Source organism: Pistacia vera, unplaced genomic scaffold, assembly GCF_008641045.1.
Source record: "Pistacia vera cultivar Batoury unplaced genomic scaffold, PisVer_v2 Contig630, whole genome shotgun sequence".
Taxonomy (NCBI): domain Eukaryota; kingdom Viridiplantae; phylum Streptophyta; class Magnoliopsida; order Sapindales; family Anacardiaceae; genus Pistacia; species Pistacia vera.
This window is the reverse complement of record NW_022196480.1, coordinates 655,125-672,917: the sequence shown is the minus strand read 5'-3', so window position 1 is coordinate 672,917 and position 17,793 is coordinate 655,125. Positions and strand designations below refer to the sequence as shown.

General features: G+C 34.6%; 2 protein-coding genes and 1 long non-coding RNA gene across 3 annotated transcripts; 1 reads left to right on the top strand and 2 right to left on the bottom strand.

Moving 5' to 3' along the window:
* Positions 1 to 219: 219 nt before the first annotated feature.
* Positions 220 to 2,520, bottom strand: LOC116111277. The gene is made up of 3 exons (XR_004125040.1): positions 2,118 to 2,520; positions 1,311 to 1,372; positions 220 to 1,026 (listed from the first exon to the last, which is right to left on the bottom strand). It is a non-coding gene; the product is annotated as an uncharacterized LOC116111277 (long non-coding RNA).
* A 3,745-nt stretch (positions 2,521 to 6,265) lies between these two features.
* Positions 6,266 to 6,933, top strand: LOC116111309 (WAS/WASL-interacting protein family member 3-like). The gene is made up of 2 exons (XM_031397506.1): positions 6,266 to 6,480; positions 6,578 to 6,933. Exons 1-2 carry the CDS (start codon positions 6,291 to 6,293, stop codon positions 6,931 to 6,933), a joined length of 546 nt encoding a protein of 181 aa, XP_031253366.1. The 5' UTR covers positions 6,266 to 6,290.
* Positions 6,934 to 9,693: 2,760 nt separating this feature from the next.
* LOC116111259 (protein AUXIN SIGNALING F-BOX 2-like) lies at positions 9,694 to 12,959 on the bottom strand. The gene is made up of 3 exons (XM_031397449.1): positions 11,869 to 12,959; positions 10,701 to 11,196; positions 9,694 to 10,607 (listed from the first exon to the last, which is right to left on the bottom strand). Exons 1-3 carry the CDS (start codon positions 12,318 to 12,320, stop codon positions 9,837 to 9,839), a joined length of 1,719 nt encoding a protein of 572 aa, XP_031253309.1. The 5' UTR covers positions 12,321 to 12,959; the 3' UTR covers positions 9,694 to 9,836.
* Between the last annotated feature and the right edge of the window lie 4,834 nt (positions 12,960 to 17,793).

Genomic DNA, 17,793 nt, shown 5'->3' with positions numbered 1-17,793 from the left:
AAGTTAATTTAAATTTTTTTTTTTTTTTTTTTTTTTTGTTTATTATTGCGAAAATTGTGAATATTATTGCAACTTCCTTCATTGACGTTATAATAAACTCATCACCATCAAGCCACCTTTGACAAACAGTACTATGTATCTACATTTGAGATTAGAGTGAATGAGTTCTAAAACAAACATAAAACAAAGATAATAAGAGGAAGCTACAAATACCTATTGTCTATTTATCATGTATCAAATAATATATTCAAAATAGCAGATTGTTGTGTAGTACATCTGATTGAATGTAATATAAAATTAACAAAAACAAAACAAAACCTGTCCATTTGAAGACAACAATCAATTAAACAAAACTTAACAACCAGCAGGCAAAACACTACAGCAAACACAACACTGCAGCAACAAAAATCTGCAGAAAAATGTCCCAGAATCACACCAGAAGTAGGGCAGCAAACTTCCAGCATCACTACCAACATCACTTCCAGCAAACTCAACAAGCACCAGCATCACTCCAGCCAACTTCTGGCAAAAAAAAAGCACTCTCCCAGACACTACAGAAACATGAAATCTGCATAACCTGCAAAAAACGCAAGTCTCTCCCAGAAATTGCAGAAACTACAACATGAAATCCCACATGCTTGGGTATCCAGAAATCAAGTCAAATATATATCCAGACAGACCAAACACAATTCTATAGTTCTTTAAACTTAAAGACAGAGAACAAAGAATAGCAGTTCTTTATACTTAAACACAGAGAATAAAGAATAACGAAAGTCAGAAATGTAGGAAGAACAAATTAAAGTGAGAAATTGTCACACTCTAATTGTAGTAGGTTAAAAATAGGAGAGCCTTTAAGCCAATACCTCTTTTAATTGGAATAGCTAAATTTGTATGAATTGGACCAATATAAACACAAACACTTCCAAAGTAGAAGAAATCATAAAGATATCATCATAGCATACTTTCTTTGTCTTCTTTCTTCTTCAGATTTTCTTTCTCTCTTCCTCTTTCTTTTCTTTCTGACTTCTGCAATTAAATTTGTCCGCCAAGTTAATACGGTTTGCAAAATAATGGAGTCTATTAAAACACTCTTCTTATAGCTATTAATGATAAACCATATAACTACCAAATTCCAGAAACTTTATACATGATGATGAAGTAAAAAGAAAAGCACAAAAAATAAGATATCAAGTTCCTTCTATTAAAAGGGTGTCTCCGTATTATCACATCAAATTTTCCCTTAATAGTTTATTGTTCATAACATTTAAAAAAAATAACTAAGAATTGGAAGGCAGGAACATGTTACTGACCAATGGGTTGAACTAACTGCATTTGTACGATCACTGGTAGCATATAGAATGTTCCTGGCTTCCTACACAACACTTCAATAAATCATTGAACCACAAAAGGACAATCATTACAACTACTTGATTTTATGAAATTTTGATTTACACTCTAAAATGTTCTCCCCTAAAAACATTTTTAAGGCACAAAATACAAACATATTCAACTCATTGTTTGATGTCCAAAGAAAATTTGAGAAGGCACCATAAATAATTTTCTTTATAAAATATTTTGATACTGTATAATTTTGAGTACCAACCCAATAAATAAATAAGGAAGCAACTTGAATGCATACAAATCTTGTACAGCTGAAAGTTGACTCAAACACTAAAAACATTAATCTCAACAAGTCAGTTCTTTTTCTCCTCTCTAGTTTTCCCAATCACCAAACAGATAGTAATTTTGTATATGGTTCAGCTAAGTGATGGTCTTATGACTCTTATCTATGAATACACATAAATTTACGATAGCTAACTCAAGCTTTACAACATCTATTAGGACATAAAACTCAATTTGCTACTCCCTTCTTCTCAAATAAATTTCCTTGAAGACTTATCATAAACCTCTCCAAATTTCATGTATTTATCAAAAACCTTCCCCTTCCAATCGACTAAATATGTCGTAATTGAACCAAGCCTCAACGTGTTTCTTTCATAATCAAAATACAACCAAAAAAAAGTTATAGAACGATCAAGAAAACAAACACAAATCGCACACATTAACACGATTATTTTCAATTTTTCATCAAACGAAACAAAGAAGAATTTGATTACTGTTTTCTTGCGTGGAGAAGCCATTGTTGAGAGAAATTGTGAGAAATCGGAGGGAAATTGCCACTGAAATTGAGATGAATGAGTCGTGAGAAATTAGAGGGGAGAAATCGGAATCGGTGAGTGGAGTTAGAGGAAGAGTTGAAGAAGAGAAGAGAGAGTTGGTGAAAGCCATGGAAGGAAACTTGAGAGAATCGGAAGGAAATGTTTTTGGTTTTGTTTGTGTTTTGGCTTTTTGGGTGAGTTGAAGAGAACCGAAGTTTTTTTGGTAGACGATAGCCGGTGGTGGTGGTGGTAGATGACAGACAACGGCGGTTCAAATTTGATTTTGGGAGAGATTTGATTTAGGGGAAGGAGAGAAATTTCAATTTTGGCAGAGATTTTTTATTTAGGGGAAGGAGAGAGTTTGAATTTAGGGAAAATAATTTGGAAAGACATCAGATTTGGCTAGAGGTGGAAAAGCAACCCGTCCGATCCGACCCGACCCACGGTGGGTTGCTGTTAGTGGCGGGTCGGTCCTAACCCACCCGGTAACATTGACAGGCCGGGTTAAGCCCGCCAATGTTAGGGAATTGGCTGGCCCAACCCGGACCACCAACCCTAACCCGTCGGGTTAGGCCACGAGTTGGGCCGGGTTAACCCTCTTTTTTATTTTTTTTTTATTTTGTTTTGTTTTATTTTGTTTAAGTTTAAACGCCTAATTAACTTTTCAAATGAATAATCAACAATTTATAAATGAATAAATGTAATTGTTTTTAGTTAATTGTTGATTTCTTTTCGAATATCAATAATTAAATTAAATTAAATTTTTTTTTGTTAAGATTCCAAATATTAATTCAATTTTAATACATTAAAATTGTAATATAAGAATAATTAAATTTATTCATTTATTAAAAAATAAAATAAGAAATTACAATAACTATTGCCTCGTTAAAAACCTCACTAAGAAAAACCCAATAGGACAAAAACTTGGTAAGGAAAAAAGAGTGCAATAATTGACAATTAATTTACACGTTACAATTTACAAAACACCTCATTTTGGGGTTCACTATGACCTCTCTCATGTATCATCTATATTACAAATTAATGATTATATTAAAGTATCGTCGACAACCTCATATTGACCTTGATGGCGCACTGTTCCCAATCTCGAAGACATGTGAGGACTTCATTATTTGTTGTAAAAGTTTAGTCCTTCTTTCATTTAAAATTCTTTCACTTGCACTAAATGTTTATTCGAATGAGACGGTTGAGACAGGAACAGCAAAACATCCAAGGCAAGTCTTGATAATACCAGAAAATACATTTTCTGGCTCTCCAATAGTCTAAGAGATCAATGTTAGCTCTCTGTTGTGGATCTACTGGTACCATTTCAGGGGTTACCAAATATTGTTAAGCTCATTACTCTACGACTACATGGAAGACAGTACATTAGTTTGTTGTTGTTGGTGAGCTTCTGAAGAAGAGGATGTGCTTCGGATTCGGGTCCTCTTCGGCCTATTCACTCCAAGAGTAAAGTCTCCATTTGTTTCTTCTGATGCAGCTTCCTTGGATGTTTCGCCTCTTTGCGGGTTCCCATACCTGTTTTCATACTGGAAATATACTTCGAAAAGTGTATTTTTACCTCTCCTATTTAGTTGGCATATCTTCAGTTTGTAAATTTTCACATAAATTGTCAAAACCATTTTCTAAACCTGCTAATTTAATTCTAGGATCAAATTAGCACCTAAATATAAAAAAAAAAGAGTTTCCAATATTTTTTAAAAAAAATTCATTGCCTTTATTGGTGCATTTAAAATTACATTGTCTTTGTTTTTTATAAATAACTCGGAAATTTTTATATTTATGATTATTACCAATGGACTAATATGATACACACCAGAAAGTTGAAAGTGGATTGGTAAAAAGTTTTAAGAAAATAATGAAATACTTAGCTATTTGACAATCATTTTACCAAATAATGAGGACCTCTATTATTTGCTACAAAATACTAATTATATTAGCATAAGGTAAACATGAATCAAGCATTAATAGTACATTCCATCTAACAGGCATGTCTAATGCAAAGTTCTAGGAGACATATTGATTTTATACAGCGTCTTGAAATTCAGCATTTTTTTTTATTACTACTAGTAATCCAAGCTAAACAATCTCGAATTCTATTAATATTTTCTTTAATTGTTTTCTTACCACTTTTCGCAATTAAATATAATACTGGCATGTACAACATTGTAAAAAAAACTTCAAATTGTTATATAAAGGATAATTACTTTGAAAATAATCTATAACTTTACTATTAGAACTTGCATTATCTAAAGTTAAACTTATCACTTTACTAACAACATCATAATCTTCTAAAACTTCAACAATTTTATTATAAATTTGTTCACCACTATGATCAACATCCATTAATCTAAATCCTAATAAAGATTTATTTAATTTACATTCATTATCAAAATAATGACTAGTCACACAAATATAATTTTGTTTAACTCTACCACTCCAAATATCAGCAGTTAGAGCCACACTAACATGACAAGTATGTATTTTATTTTTTAATTCTAATTTCATTTTTTTAAACAATTTTATTAAATCATTTCTAGTTGCGGTTTTAGAATAACTTTTAAATCCTGGAAAAAATGATTTTGAACAAATCTTTCAAAATATTTATCTTCAGCCATATTAATAGGTTGATCAGTTGCAGCAATATATAAAGCTAACTGTTCCATATATATATCAGAATTATAACGCCAATTAGTACTCATATTAGTTATTTGAGTTTGATTGCTTTCTCTATTTCCATGTTGATTAATATGTTTATTAGCATGCCTTTTTAAAGTATTAGTACCATTACCTGAAACAGCTTTATAAATATTTCCACAGTATTTGCATCTCGTTTTCTTGACTTGAAAGTCATTTTCTGTCTCGTAAAACTTGTCGAAATGTGCCCAAAAGTCTGATGTGTGTCTGTCTTCGCTTTCGACGGCAGTTGATGATCCCGCCTCAGCTTGAGATGAAGTTGGACGAGCACGACGATTACAAGGACGACTTCTAGAACCATCGAGAGCTGTTGGAATCGGGGGCATATTTTGAGGTGTATCAGATTCTGAGAATGGGAAAGCGGGACTATTTGAATCTCCTTCTGCACTTATGTTAGTAAAATCAGTGGGACTAGGACTAGGATAGTAGTTTCCTTCATCATTGTAATTGATGAGAGAGAAATATCTAGCCATTGTAGTTGAAAAAAAAATTGATGTAGAAGAAATAAAAATTAAAGAAAGAGAATTGGAATATGGAAATTGGAATTTGGAATTTGGAATTTGGAATTTGGAAAATTGGAAATATGAATTAAAAATTGCAAAAACTAATAAAAATTAAAATACGAGCAAATTGATAACAAAGAGAATAAATGAATAATTGAGAGATTAGAGAATATGAGAGAATGAGAGAATTTGAGTTGTGAGAAAAATGTGAGAGTTTGAGGCCAGTTTATAGAAAAAAAAGGGAAAGAAAAATGACGAAAAAGACCCCTCCAACGACTATATTTCAAGGGTAAAGGGGTAATTTGAAAAAAAAATTAAATTTTTATTTTTTATTTTTTTTTTGGCCAACCCGCTGGGTTGACAACAGCCAACCCGGCGAGTTGGTGGGTCTCTTTTAAAAGAGACAAAATAGCAACCCCGTCGGGTTACGGGTTGCTATTTTGCAACCCGGCCTGCCCGGGGGTTACTGTCGGGTTCAACCCGATTCGTTATGGGTCGGGTTAGTGTTGATCCGCCTAACACGGTTCATTTGTTCCACCTCTATTCAGGGGGAATGGAATTTGAATTTTTTCAGAGAACCTTTTTTTTTTTTTTTTTTTTTTTTGGTTGGGTGAGTGTTAGTTGGCTGATGTGGCAGATGAGGTGGCACTATCACGTCATGATATATAAGAGAGTGGTGTAGAAAAGTGACGTAAAGGTAACATTATTCTTTATAATATAATAATTAAGTCTAAGCTAATTTGCCTAAGCCCATTTATACTAGAAATGGGCCAGTAATATATACTGGGCTAATTTGCCTAAGCCCAGTATACTGTTTGAGAGTATTCATTGTCTAATAAATAAACAGAAATCCAGATCTTAAATAAATAAACATTTTAAATAGTAATTACGGCAAAGATAATAAAAGATTACGATGACATGGCAAAACCTGATTGTAGACAGCTTGGCACTTAGCCGTCAGTCGATTTCTAAATCTTCTAAACTACCAAAATTATCAGCAACTGTTCCAATTCCAGTTTCAAACTCCAATCAATCTTATCAATTCACAAAACTCTTCAATATGAGTTACCACAGACCTCCCAACGACCCCTACGCTTCTCCAGGTTCTTTTTTTTTTTTTTTTTCTCCTTTTATTTATCATCCCATTGGATGATCTTATGATATGAAATTTAATTGTTGATTCTAATTTTTTTTTAATAGGCTATTCAGCTCCCTATCCACCACCACCTGGGTACCCACCGCCGCCACCACCACCTGGGTACCCACCGCCGCCACCACCGCCGTACGAGGGGTACCCGCCACCGCCACCGCCACCGCCACCGCCACCTGGGTTTCCTTACCCTCCGCCAGGGCAACGTCCATACGAAGGGTACCAAGGGTATCTTGCTGAAGGGTATCCTCCACCGCCACCTCGTCCTGGTCAACCACAGTATTACTACGAGCACTATCATTACCAGAACAATGATACTGGTTGTACTTCCTTTCTACAAGGCTGGTATGTCTATATTTTTCTTTCTTTTATTATTGGGATTCATGTAATTAAGCTCTTAGTATAGTACATGGAAAAATGAACATACTAAAATGTGTTTCACACTTTTTCTCTTTGTGAAGTCACTTGATTTATGATTTATTCATATCGATTTTTTTCATTAAAATTTTGGACTTCCATTTCGTTTAAATTTTAGAGTTCAAAAAGAAAAATCATTGTTTCAGTTTCTTCGTTACATTAGGGTTGGTTTGGTGATCACTATGTATCTACTCTCTGATTGATGTGGCTATTCCTGGCGTCTCTGGGTGGATATATTTGTTGACATGGATGGGTGTGTTTGTGAATGTTTAATCATGGATTCTGCTATTAATTTCTTGAAGTGTTTTCTTATGAAGATTTAAAAGTTGAATGATGAAAAGTTTAATGTATTTAGCTCTCAAAAGTGACACATCAGTATATTAGGCAAGGACTATGGATAATGCTTCCATGTAACATCTGCCAGTTGTATTTGGTTTCTTGAGTATATTTGTTAATATATAGCTATAAGAAACGCCTTCATTGGATAACTTTTGTGTTTCTTATCTATGATGTAGTTTGTTAGGGATGATTTGCCATGTTTATATTAAGTTTGAGTGAATTGGGTAGGTAAAATTTTGGTCCTGTATGAGGTTATATTTTATAATTATTGTCAACAAATATGCTCGATGACAGTGTTGATCATTTTCGATTAAAACTATGTTTTTTACATCAAGAGGTAATTGGGGATTATCGACGAAGATGGAATATTTCTTTTCCTTCTTGATGAACATAAAAGAGTTAAAACGTTGTTATGTGGGAGAGGTGAGTATAGTTTAGTGGATACTTCTACCTAGTCATGTCAATCCAGGAGGAGAAGTAAGAAACTAAGGACGTGTTCAGTTCACAGTCAGTGGGTGAAGGTATTCTAGTTCCATTGCTTTGTCTTCACACTATTGAAGGAGTTCTCTCAGGAATTATTTTTTGATTCCCACTCCTTAGACTGAAGGAGGTTTGTTTAAGAACTGGTTTATTTGGCACTCCTTGGTTATTTAGATTAGGATGACAATTATGTTTAAATATTGCTTTTTTTGGCACTCTTGTTTGTTTGTATTGTCATGCGCCTCTATTTCATGTGAGATCTTCATATACCTATTTCCGGTGCAAATGCATCTGGGAATTGTTCTTCCTATTTGATTGTAATCAATTGAGTTAAGAGGGTGTTATTCTTTATATATTAGTTGGTTCATTTGGAGAGATACAAAAGTTCACCCAAGATTAGATGTTTGTTAGGGTTGCTAAATTCGCAGTTTATCTTTCTTATAAGAAACTGAAATAATTATGCTGGTTGAAATTCCTGAGGAACGTGTACTGCTGGCTTTAGATCTTTACTACTAGGATTTGCTTCTATATGAATGTTGGGCTACAATTTACTTAAACTTTGGCACGGTGTTGCGAAATCACAACTTTTCATGGGCAGGGATCTATTACATCTGTATGCTCAATTCTTAACTGTGTCACCAACTATGTACTGTTTTTGTATTTTGATGTCTCGAATCTCAACTACTCTCTAATTTGTTTGCATTGCGTTGGCTGCGCTGTTGTGTTGTATGATGGAGGAATGCTGCTTCTTTCTATAATGGTTGCATTAAGGACGATTGCTCCTTTTATGCTTCTGGTTTCGCTACATTTGTTGCTTCTTTAGTAAAACCTGCTTTGGTCAGTTCTCCATTATGGCTCATGAATGTGGAATCTAGTCATTCTGTTTCCTTGTTTTATACCTGTAATAATTCCATGTATGCCCAGATTAATTTGATAGTATTTTTTTTGAACTTGTAACAGGATCTGTTTATAAATACAGCTTTATTTTCTTACTCTGTGAAATCTCTCCTGTTTAATGACAGCTTTGCCCCTAAAATTTCATTAAAGTATTCAAGCTCCATAACTAATCTGTGAAATAAAAATAAAGATAAAATTATCAGTGACGTCTATGAGTATGCTTAGCAATACCAAACCAAATACGAATGGTTGGGCCCCTGAGGTAAGGCTTGGCTAAACCTTGGAAAACTTCATGCCATAGTGCCTTTCAAATCCTCATAGCCAATTATCCTAGTGCAGTAATTCTTGCTAAGAACCCCAATGTTGTGGCAATTCCATCCAGAAGGTACTGGGTTCTTTGACCAGCCTTGACTCTTCTGGTTTTTTTCTTGACCGGCCATTGTCAGAAACTTTAAAAAGATATGTCGCAAGTATGGATTTGTTAATTAATAATTTGCCCACCCTCGCTAGTCCAAGAATATATATCTTAGTATCAAATATCATTTATCAACCACATAACTTTGGTGATTAAATGGAGCCACGCCCAAACCTATCATTTACCTTTGAAGAGTTGCCATTATGTTGTTTGACGAGATCAGTACCAACCCAACGTCTTGACCTATCAACAAATTATGAAGATAAAAGATATTTAAAGTTTCAAACAGCAACTTCGTTGACTCCATTAAAGCAACACGCAATGGTAATGAATGTAGCTAAAAATTACTCTGCTTTGCTGCATAAACAAGCAAACAACATAAAGCCAGTAGTGCCTACCTCGCAATAAATGCTATCCCATTACTGTTTTTATGTTGTGTTCAATAATTAGTAAGTCATGGCAGCCCATGTAAGAGATTTACCTGTAATCAGTTGCCCACAATCTATAGAGACATAAATTTCTCCCCTTAAACAAGAACCACCGAAACCAATATGGATGATACTTTTAACTGGAAACTAATTTTGCCAATGCTAACACAAATCTATTATAGTAACAACGATTACAAGTAGCAAATCTCTCATAAATTAAACAAAAGAGTGCATACAACTAAATCCATAAAAATGAGCTGGCCTAAGAAAAGTAAAACTACTGAAGAACAAGGAAACAATTGGCCGACCTACACAGATGCATTGAGGTCGAACTTACAAAGTCCACACAAACTCTGGTGCATCTTTCCTTGGCCCGACCAATGTTCGATACAAGTACATCTTCCCTACTTTTTGTCTATCATCAGAGCTAAAATCAATCTGATCATCTTCGTTTATGATCTCCACATTGAGCATTGGCCTATTCTTCGCAAGTGTCTTGCAGCCTCCAAGGGTAACTTCACAGGACGACATCCAAAGGGATCGCATTGTCTCATACTTTCCCACGTCCATTAGAAGTGCGGTGTCACCAAAGGGGCTGTCCCTGATTTCTAGCTTGCGAAGCTTCTTACACCCATTCAAGACATAGAGCATTCCCTTGTCACTGTCCCCAGCAAATGCAATAGAAAGCATTTCCAGCTGCTCAGCATACATTCCAATGTAAAGGAAAACCCGGTCAGTTAACAGGCCAGAGAGTGATAAACGCCTTAGGCGCTTGCAAGATTGAACAATTGCCCCAAAACCTTCATCTAAGGGCTGCATGGTGACAGGGTCAGGTCTTATAGGGTCAAGGATGCACAATCTGAAGCGGGTAAAATTAGAACAATTCTTTGCCACAGTTATAAGAGCAGCATTAGTCATCTGCTGGCAGAAGTACAACAATGAATGAAGCTTTGGGCAACCGGCAGATATGGCAACTAGACCTTCCTCAGTTACAGCAGCATTGCCTACCCCATAGGGATCAGATGGGAAAACCCTCAATTCTTGCAACTCTTTACAAGTTGAAGCTACAATTCCCAATCCTTTATCTCCAATACAATCCAGTATCTGCAGAGATTATAGAAGTTATTATCATTCATCTCATTTTGATCAGAATTTTATATTCAGTAACTCAAGTGTGAATAGGTTAGAAGATCATACCCATAATCGCTCAAGTTTCCTGCAGTGCTGAATAAGCTTTATCAGCTCATTTCCATGAATGCCGGGGGCATAGCTCAGATTCAAGGAGGTTAGATTATGACAAACTGGGTGAATAGCTGACAGGCAGCGAGGAGCAACCTCCAAAAAACCCGACAAACTCTTTATTGACTTGCACTTCAGAATGGTAGCCTTTAATTTGTTGTAGGCATCAGAAGCTGGATCGTGTACAAAGGACCCAGTACCCAAGTCCACTAGTTGAGGAGCTCGCATCAGTATCTTTTGGAGCACATCAAGAGGCACAGCCCGGCTTAACCTCAAACTTTTGAGATTAGGAGACCTTGCTACAAGTCTCTCAAGAGCCGACAAATTTATTTCTCCTTTGAGGCATGCTAAGTTCAGGGAGACAAGAGAAGTACAACTTTCAGGAAAGCGGCTAATCCAATGGCCTCTATGATCCTCTACTTCATTTTCTTGCAAGTCCAGCTCCCTAAGAAACCTAGAATGCAGATAATAGAAAAAAATAATTAGGCAAACCCTATACTTTATGTTTACCAGCAGACTTATATTGAGGAGCTTACGTGGAAATAGTCCATCCAAGTAAACAATATATTGATCAGTACACAATAAAAAGTTGTGGTCTGATTAGACACTAAAAACAAGTTTTTCCCAGATTTAAAATAGCAGAGTAGCTTGCTCAATTCAAGCTTAAACACCCTGAAGATCACCGAAAAGTAAATACATAGTTAAGAAGCTAAAATAATAAAAAACTGATCAGCATCACTTACAAATCTCCACCAATTTCAAGTAAATATAACTTTCACGTTAACAACTAGCCATGTGAACAATTGTTCAACAATCACAGATAACATCGAAAATAGAGTATGAGATGCTATAGAAATAACAACCTCGTTTACTTCCTGTAGCTCAATCAAACCAGAGGGCTTTTCAATCACCACAACCAAGAATCCAGATAAACGATAACTATAACTAAAGCATAAATCTAACTTTACAACAAGATAAATGTGAATGTGAAACAAACCCATATATTAACCATTTCAGAGTCACAAATTCACACCAAACTCAAATCACATAAAAGAAATCCAAAAGTAACCGCACAAAAGAAGCACAATCAAATATAAACAAAGTGAAAATTTTTAATTTTTCTTACCTACAATTGGCAGCTACAGCAGCCAACCCATCAGTGGAGAAGCCTTCACAGCTAACAAGAACCAAGGCCTTGAAATTCACGAACGACTTCGAGAGCAACTCGAGACTCTCGTCAGAAACCACCATCCTCTTCAACCTCAACTCCTCCAAGCCGACTCTACTCTTGGCAAAAGCTTCGATCCAAGGGTAAAGAATCCCGCCCCAATCATGTGGGACCAAGTTGAAGTCCGCAAAATGCGGCTTACCCTTCAACGTCAAGGACTTGAGCTCCGGAAACCTGGCAATCACTCCCTCCGGACTGATCGCATAACAGTTTCCGATGAACACTCTTTGTCTGCTCATTCTTTCGATTTTGTACCATGATTTGCACACTAACGACACCGCGTTTCGGTCCTTATGTGATGTTATAAAATCGAACACGTGTTCTATAACCTCGTCTGGAAAATAATTCATCTCTTTTTCAGCATTCAACCCCTAACTCCCCAACCCTTTTTTTTCCCAGAAAAACAACTTTTATCGCGGAAAAATAACAACTTTACCGAGAAAATTTAAAAAAAGGATGACAAGGCTTTGCTAAATAAAACCCAGATCTAATTCTGCGGGAATCTTCCTAAGTTATCTAAAATCTTCAATAATTGAGACCAGATCTAAAGATCTAAAACTGCTCAGCACAGGGAGATTAGAAAATGATTACAAAAACCAATGGGATTGTTTTCCATCTTCTGTACTTTGAGATTATCATGATCTAAAGATAAAAGAGTGAAAGACTCGAATTTTCTCGAGAAAAAAAAGGTGGTAGTTGAGAGAGAAAGTAAAGGAAAAAATTAGTTTCTTTTTCCCTTCAGTGATCATCTTCAAAATGATTACAACGATGAAAAAACGTTGAAAAACAGATGAAATTCATAGATCTGAGAAAGATCAAACGTTTCCATAAATGGAAAATGTTAATTACATCGAAAATCTAATGATAAAATAGTAGAATTATCAAGGGGAAGAAAAAGAAAACCTATACAGGGAAAACTAAAACACAACACAAAGACAAGGAAGAGTTTGCTGCGTTTGTTAACTTTGTTTCAAGAGTTTTAACTCAGTGAAGCTCAACTCAAAGCTCTCTGTTTTTTTTTTTTTTTTTTTTCGGTGTTTAGGTAATTAACCAGGGTCATTCATTTAACCATGGTCGAGTCAAGTAACCCAGGTTTTGTATCCGACGGTCCGTTTTGTTTTGATGGAAAGATTGAGGGACTCTTGACCGTTGAGTGGGGTATCATGCATGTGTCATTATCTCTGGTTTCGAAGAGAGACCTTTCTCTCTGCTAAAGTCTTACTAAAGCGAACAGTAATGGCCTGTCAGATAAATGACACTCATTCTTCTCAAAATCACGATAATGCCACGAAGAAGATAAGATTCTTGTGTTTGTAGTGGCGCGAGTATGTTCAACTCGCGGACTCTGACGAAGACACGTCCATGTGGGGGGATGTTTAAGGTCCTATATGTGAAAGATAATTATCATGGAGAGCGAGTATAATAAAATTGTACTCTCAATAAGGGGAATGGAGCTGAAGTTTCGTCTGCAGATGAACAACTTTTGATCGTCAGAAAATTTACTTTTTTATTTTGCCACCTGTTAAGTTATCTTGCTTCCTTTACTTACTGTACGTATAGTATTTATTTACGTATTAAATAATTTAATATTAAGTAAAATGTTTTTTTGACAAAATCTAACACTGCTTCAAATGTGCGTCTAATATTAAAGATGGATTTCCATTAATAAAGATGGTACAGTAACAAGATTTATTACGTGTTTGGTTATTCCTGAAAGCAACTTAAATCGGATTTAGGTTTGTTTTTTCAAGGGAATTGCTAGCTTCTTCCGTGTTGTACTAACCAAAATTTAATAATACTATATTTGATTTGTCAAATGATCTTTATTGTATTCAACAATATGTTACCAATATTAGATTTAATAATTTATATTGTTAAAAAGAAAAGTGATTGTACTATATATGCTTGTTATAAGCATAATTGAAGCAAAGAAATGGATTGTTTGGTTCCAATCATTCATCACTTTTGACTTAATAGCCTCACCATCAAATTCAATTCTCCACTTTATTTAATCTCCATTACTTTGTAGGAATATACGGCTGCCTGTTCCTCCTGCTTCCTTTAAGTCAAAATCTTATCTTTTTTAGTGGGAATCAGAATTACTTCTCCCCTTAACCCTCAAGTTTACTCCTAATTCTTTGGATTATATGATTTTAAACCCATCTAAAGAGACGTACACTTTTGGTATTTTTAGGTCACAGCTGACTCCTCCCTCCCTCTCTGTTCTTACTGCAATTCTTCTGAATGGGGGGCGGGAAGCTAATGTTTGGACACTTAGAAAAAAATTTTAAGGGATAAAGCATGTTATCTGGGATTCTCTCTTTTAATTAAGGGTGACATATTCCAAAATATTAATAAGAGTTTTGTCATTTTGTTAAGCTATTTACATCAATTATGTTTAGTGTCCCACTTCTTGCTTTGCTTTAATACCACAATTCACATCTAATGTTTTTATCCACTTGCAGCTCAATTCTCATCACCCAATCTTAAAAATCAATGGCCACTACTCCCCTCCATTTCCATTATATTTTCTTATAACTATTAATTCCAATATATTATCGAATAAAAGAGTAGAAATGATTGAACATGCATAACATAAGCTAGGAATTTGATTTGGAATGAGTGGGAACATTAGTGCAAAGGGAAGCAGCTGAGGATGGGAACATAACATAACAAGTTCATCAATCACCCAAATATTGCAGATCCTAAATGATAAAAGGACTGAAATCATTAGTCCTCTCAACCCAACTTCTCATCATAACATATCTTTTATTCTTGATCTTCTCCAAATTAATGTTCATCTTTCATATATATATATATATATATTCTTGAAGATTAATTTGTTTATTATTGAAGAGGATATATATATATAACGCAGGCAAAGCTGCATGCCGTAGCCCTATTGGCCCTTGTTGAAAATGTAGAGGCAGACGTTCAGTCAAATATATACATAGTGGTGTATGACATGCGGAAGATTTTTAGTGGGTGTGTGGCTCAGGTATTTCCAAATTTCACCTACTCAGTTGAATATAATTTTTAAAATTTTATAAAGTGGGCCACTAAGGAGAAAGGATGATCGGTAGCCATGTGATGGTGGGGCAATATTTTTATTTTTTCTATATTGATTGATGATTCGTTTCTTTCTTTGTTAGATATTATTATTATTCAATTGGGGGCTAACGTGGGTCACACCCACCACCTCATCGGAGCTGTATATACCAGCTGAGCTACCCATGTTCACTATCTTCCTTTCCCAATTAAAATTTTATAGCTGGTGTGAAACCCCAAGCTTGAAGGGATAAGCTTCTTCTTTTTTTTTTTTCCCTCCATTTTTGTCTCCAACTGAGCCGTCTAACAGTAAAAAAATAAAATAAAAATGAATAATGTTGACAGAAATTTATCTACAGTTTACAAAACCCACTATCACCATACCCTAAACCCCACTCTTATATTTACCGAGATTATATTTTGACCAATACTTGACATGAGTTTTATTTAGTTTTAGAATTGGAATACCATTGAATCATTTGTTGGTTGAAACTTTAGGAAAATCCTAACTGTTTGTATATATATTTCAACTAATTATCTCCTATGTTTTGTCTATAATGTTGAGTTGGTTCCTCGTGATTAGACATTCTTAAATCATTGTTAACTAATTTTCGTACAATCAAATAAGAAAAGAGGTTTGGTGTGATATGTTTAAGATATCACAAATCTTTAATTAATCATTCAACAATAGGAGATTAACCTTTTTTTTTTGTTTTATGGTTCAGTAAATTCTGGGTTTTAACATGAAGAATGGGAGAACTTGTGGTACATAAATGGGTTAATTAAAATAAATAAATCAAGTTGAGAAAGGAGTAGTAGGGTGGCAAAGTTTTGTCTGGCACTGCACAAATAAACTACTAAACTAACAAAATACGTAGTAAGAGATGACGTTAATTGGAGCATGATTTAAAAAAAAAAGTTTGAATCCAATGAGAGGATTGTAATTTGCATTCAAAAAGAGTGGAAAGTGGTTAGGCCAAAAGGTTGGGCTAAGCTAATCAAATATAATTATAGCCCCACTTTGCATATAATTACAAGGAGAAGAAAATAATTGAAAGGCAAGAAAATTTATTTTTATTTTTTGGAAGTGTGCTCATCATCATTTCCATTTTCTGATGCACCCTCTCATCATTGGCAACAATTGCTGCCATGTGAAGTACATAAACTTATTTTAATCTAAAAATTAAAAACATTATCTTACCAATTCACAACTTTCAATAATATATAGATATATAGATATATATAAGGTGGTGAGATCACTTTACACATAGTGTTTGTCTGAGCTTATGAAAATTAGCTTATAAACAATAAGTGCTTATAAGTTAATTTTAGCTTATAAGCATTTGAAATTTAAGCAATTACGTGTTTGATTAAAATACTTATAAGTGATTGATAAGTAATTGACGTGTTTGGTAAAATAGGCTTTAAGTACATTTATTTATAAAATACTAAAAAATGTACTACAAATAAGGGTATACTATGAAATTTTAAAATAAAACAAGGATAAGTGGTAATATAGGTCAAACTAGCTTATAAGCAGAGTACTTATAAGCAAAAAAGAAAAAGTATCTCTCCCAAACTTTTTTTTTTTTTTTGCTTATAAGCTCAAAAAAGTTATAAACAAACATGTCAGTTTAATTTTAGAGGTCTAATAAATAATACAAGCTCAAAAAACCAAAAATAGTCATAATATTAGTGTAGTAGATGATCATAAAGTTTGAACCAAAAAATTAAGGAAAAAAGCAAACCTCATTGATCGATCAAATTACCATCTTCCTTTCTCCAACCAACCCAAATTAGAAATTTAACACTTGAATTTAAGTGATTAGTGGGCGATTAATTATACAATTATGGAGGGAATAAAAAATTTGAAGGTGCATGCGGAAATTGGCATAATAGCGCATGGCAATGGATTGTGGTCCTTGGTTTTTGGGTTTGGAATGAGATTAGATTGGGGCGAAATTGAAATTGAAAGGGAAATGAAACATTAGATCGTGTCTTTTGGTGGTCCAAGTTCCATTACATTTTTTTTTTTTTTTTTCTCTCTCTTTGTCTTTGCACTTGCAGCTGACCAAATTCAACATAAGGCAATGAAGAGTGGGGCGAGAAGAAGAAAAGGACCACAAAAAAATGGTCGGTTGATGTTAGCTTTCTCTCCTTTTATAAACCCAAAACCCAACCATCTTCTTCATGTGCATATATATCTATAGTACTCATGTCAGCTGGTCCAGTCTCACACTTTGGGTTTTGGGATGTTTCATGGATGAAGCTTCAGGTTTTAAGTCTTCTGATAAAGCATGGTTTACTTTTGACAGAATTAGAAAGAAAAAAAGATCTCAATCATTTCTAAAGGAATCCAGCGAGAGGTAGCATATATACCACATATCAATTATATGTTTTGTCTCTAAAATTCTATCAAATTTTATATAGAGCTGATGAGTAAAGCGAGCATACCACTCTTGCTAGAGAGCCCAAAATGAGAATGGATTGCGCCAAGAAATGAGCTCCATTGATATCTCAATCAGTAGGAGGGCCCAATTGACGGGCCGAATGAAATATTAACCTTGTCTTTACACCATTGGCCCTTGGAATAAGAATAGTCTAAGCATCGTGGCCTTGCATGTTTTAAGGCTACATAATAGACCAATGATAGGTTGGCTAAAGCGTCGGCCAATTGTCAGCTCTAAACATCGAAGGACAAGCAGCAAAATGACTTCTCGTCTGTAAAATAATTGATGCTGATTCCATGAATTGGGAATTCATAAAGATTCACTT

Bases quoted from the DNA above. Each gene is read 5' to 3' on its own strand.
- LOC116111259 (XM_031397449.1), bottom strand. From the start codon at position 12,320: ATGAATTATTTTCCAGACGAGGTTATAGAACACGTGTTCGATTTTATA. The intron at 11,197-11,868 runs GTAAGAAAAATT...TCTGCATTCTAG, and splicing joins GCTGTAGCTGCCAATTGTAG to GTTTCTTAGGGAGCTGGACT. The intron at 10,608-10,700 runs GTATGATCTTCT...TAATCTCTGCAG, and splicing joins GGAAACTTGAGCGATTATGG to ATACTGGATTGTATTGGAGA.
- LOC116111309 (XM_031397506.1), top strand. From the start codon at position 6,291: ATGACATGGCAAAACCTGATTGTAGACAGCTTGGCACTTAGCCGTCAG. The intron at 6,481-6,577 runs GTTCTTTTTTTT...TTTTTTTAATAG, and splicing joins CGACCCCTACGCTTCTCCAG to GCTATTCAGCTCCCTATCCA.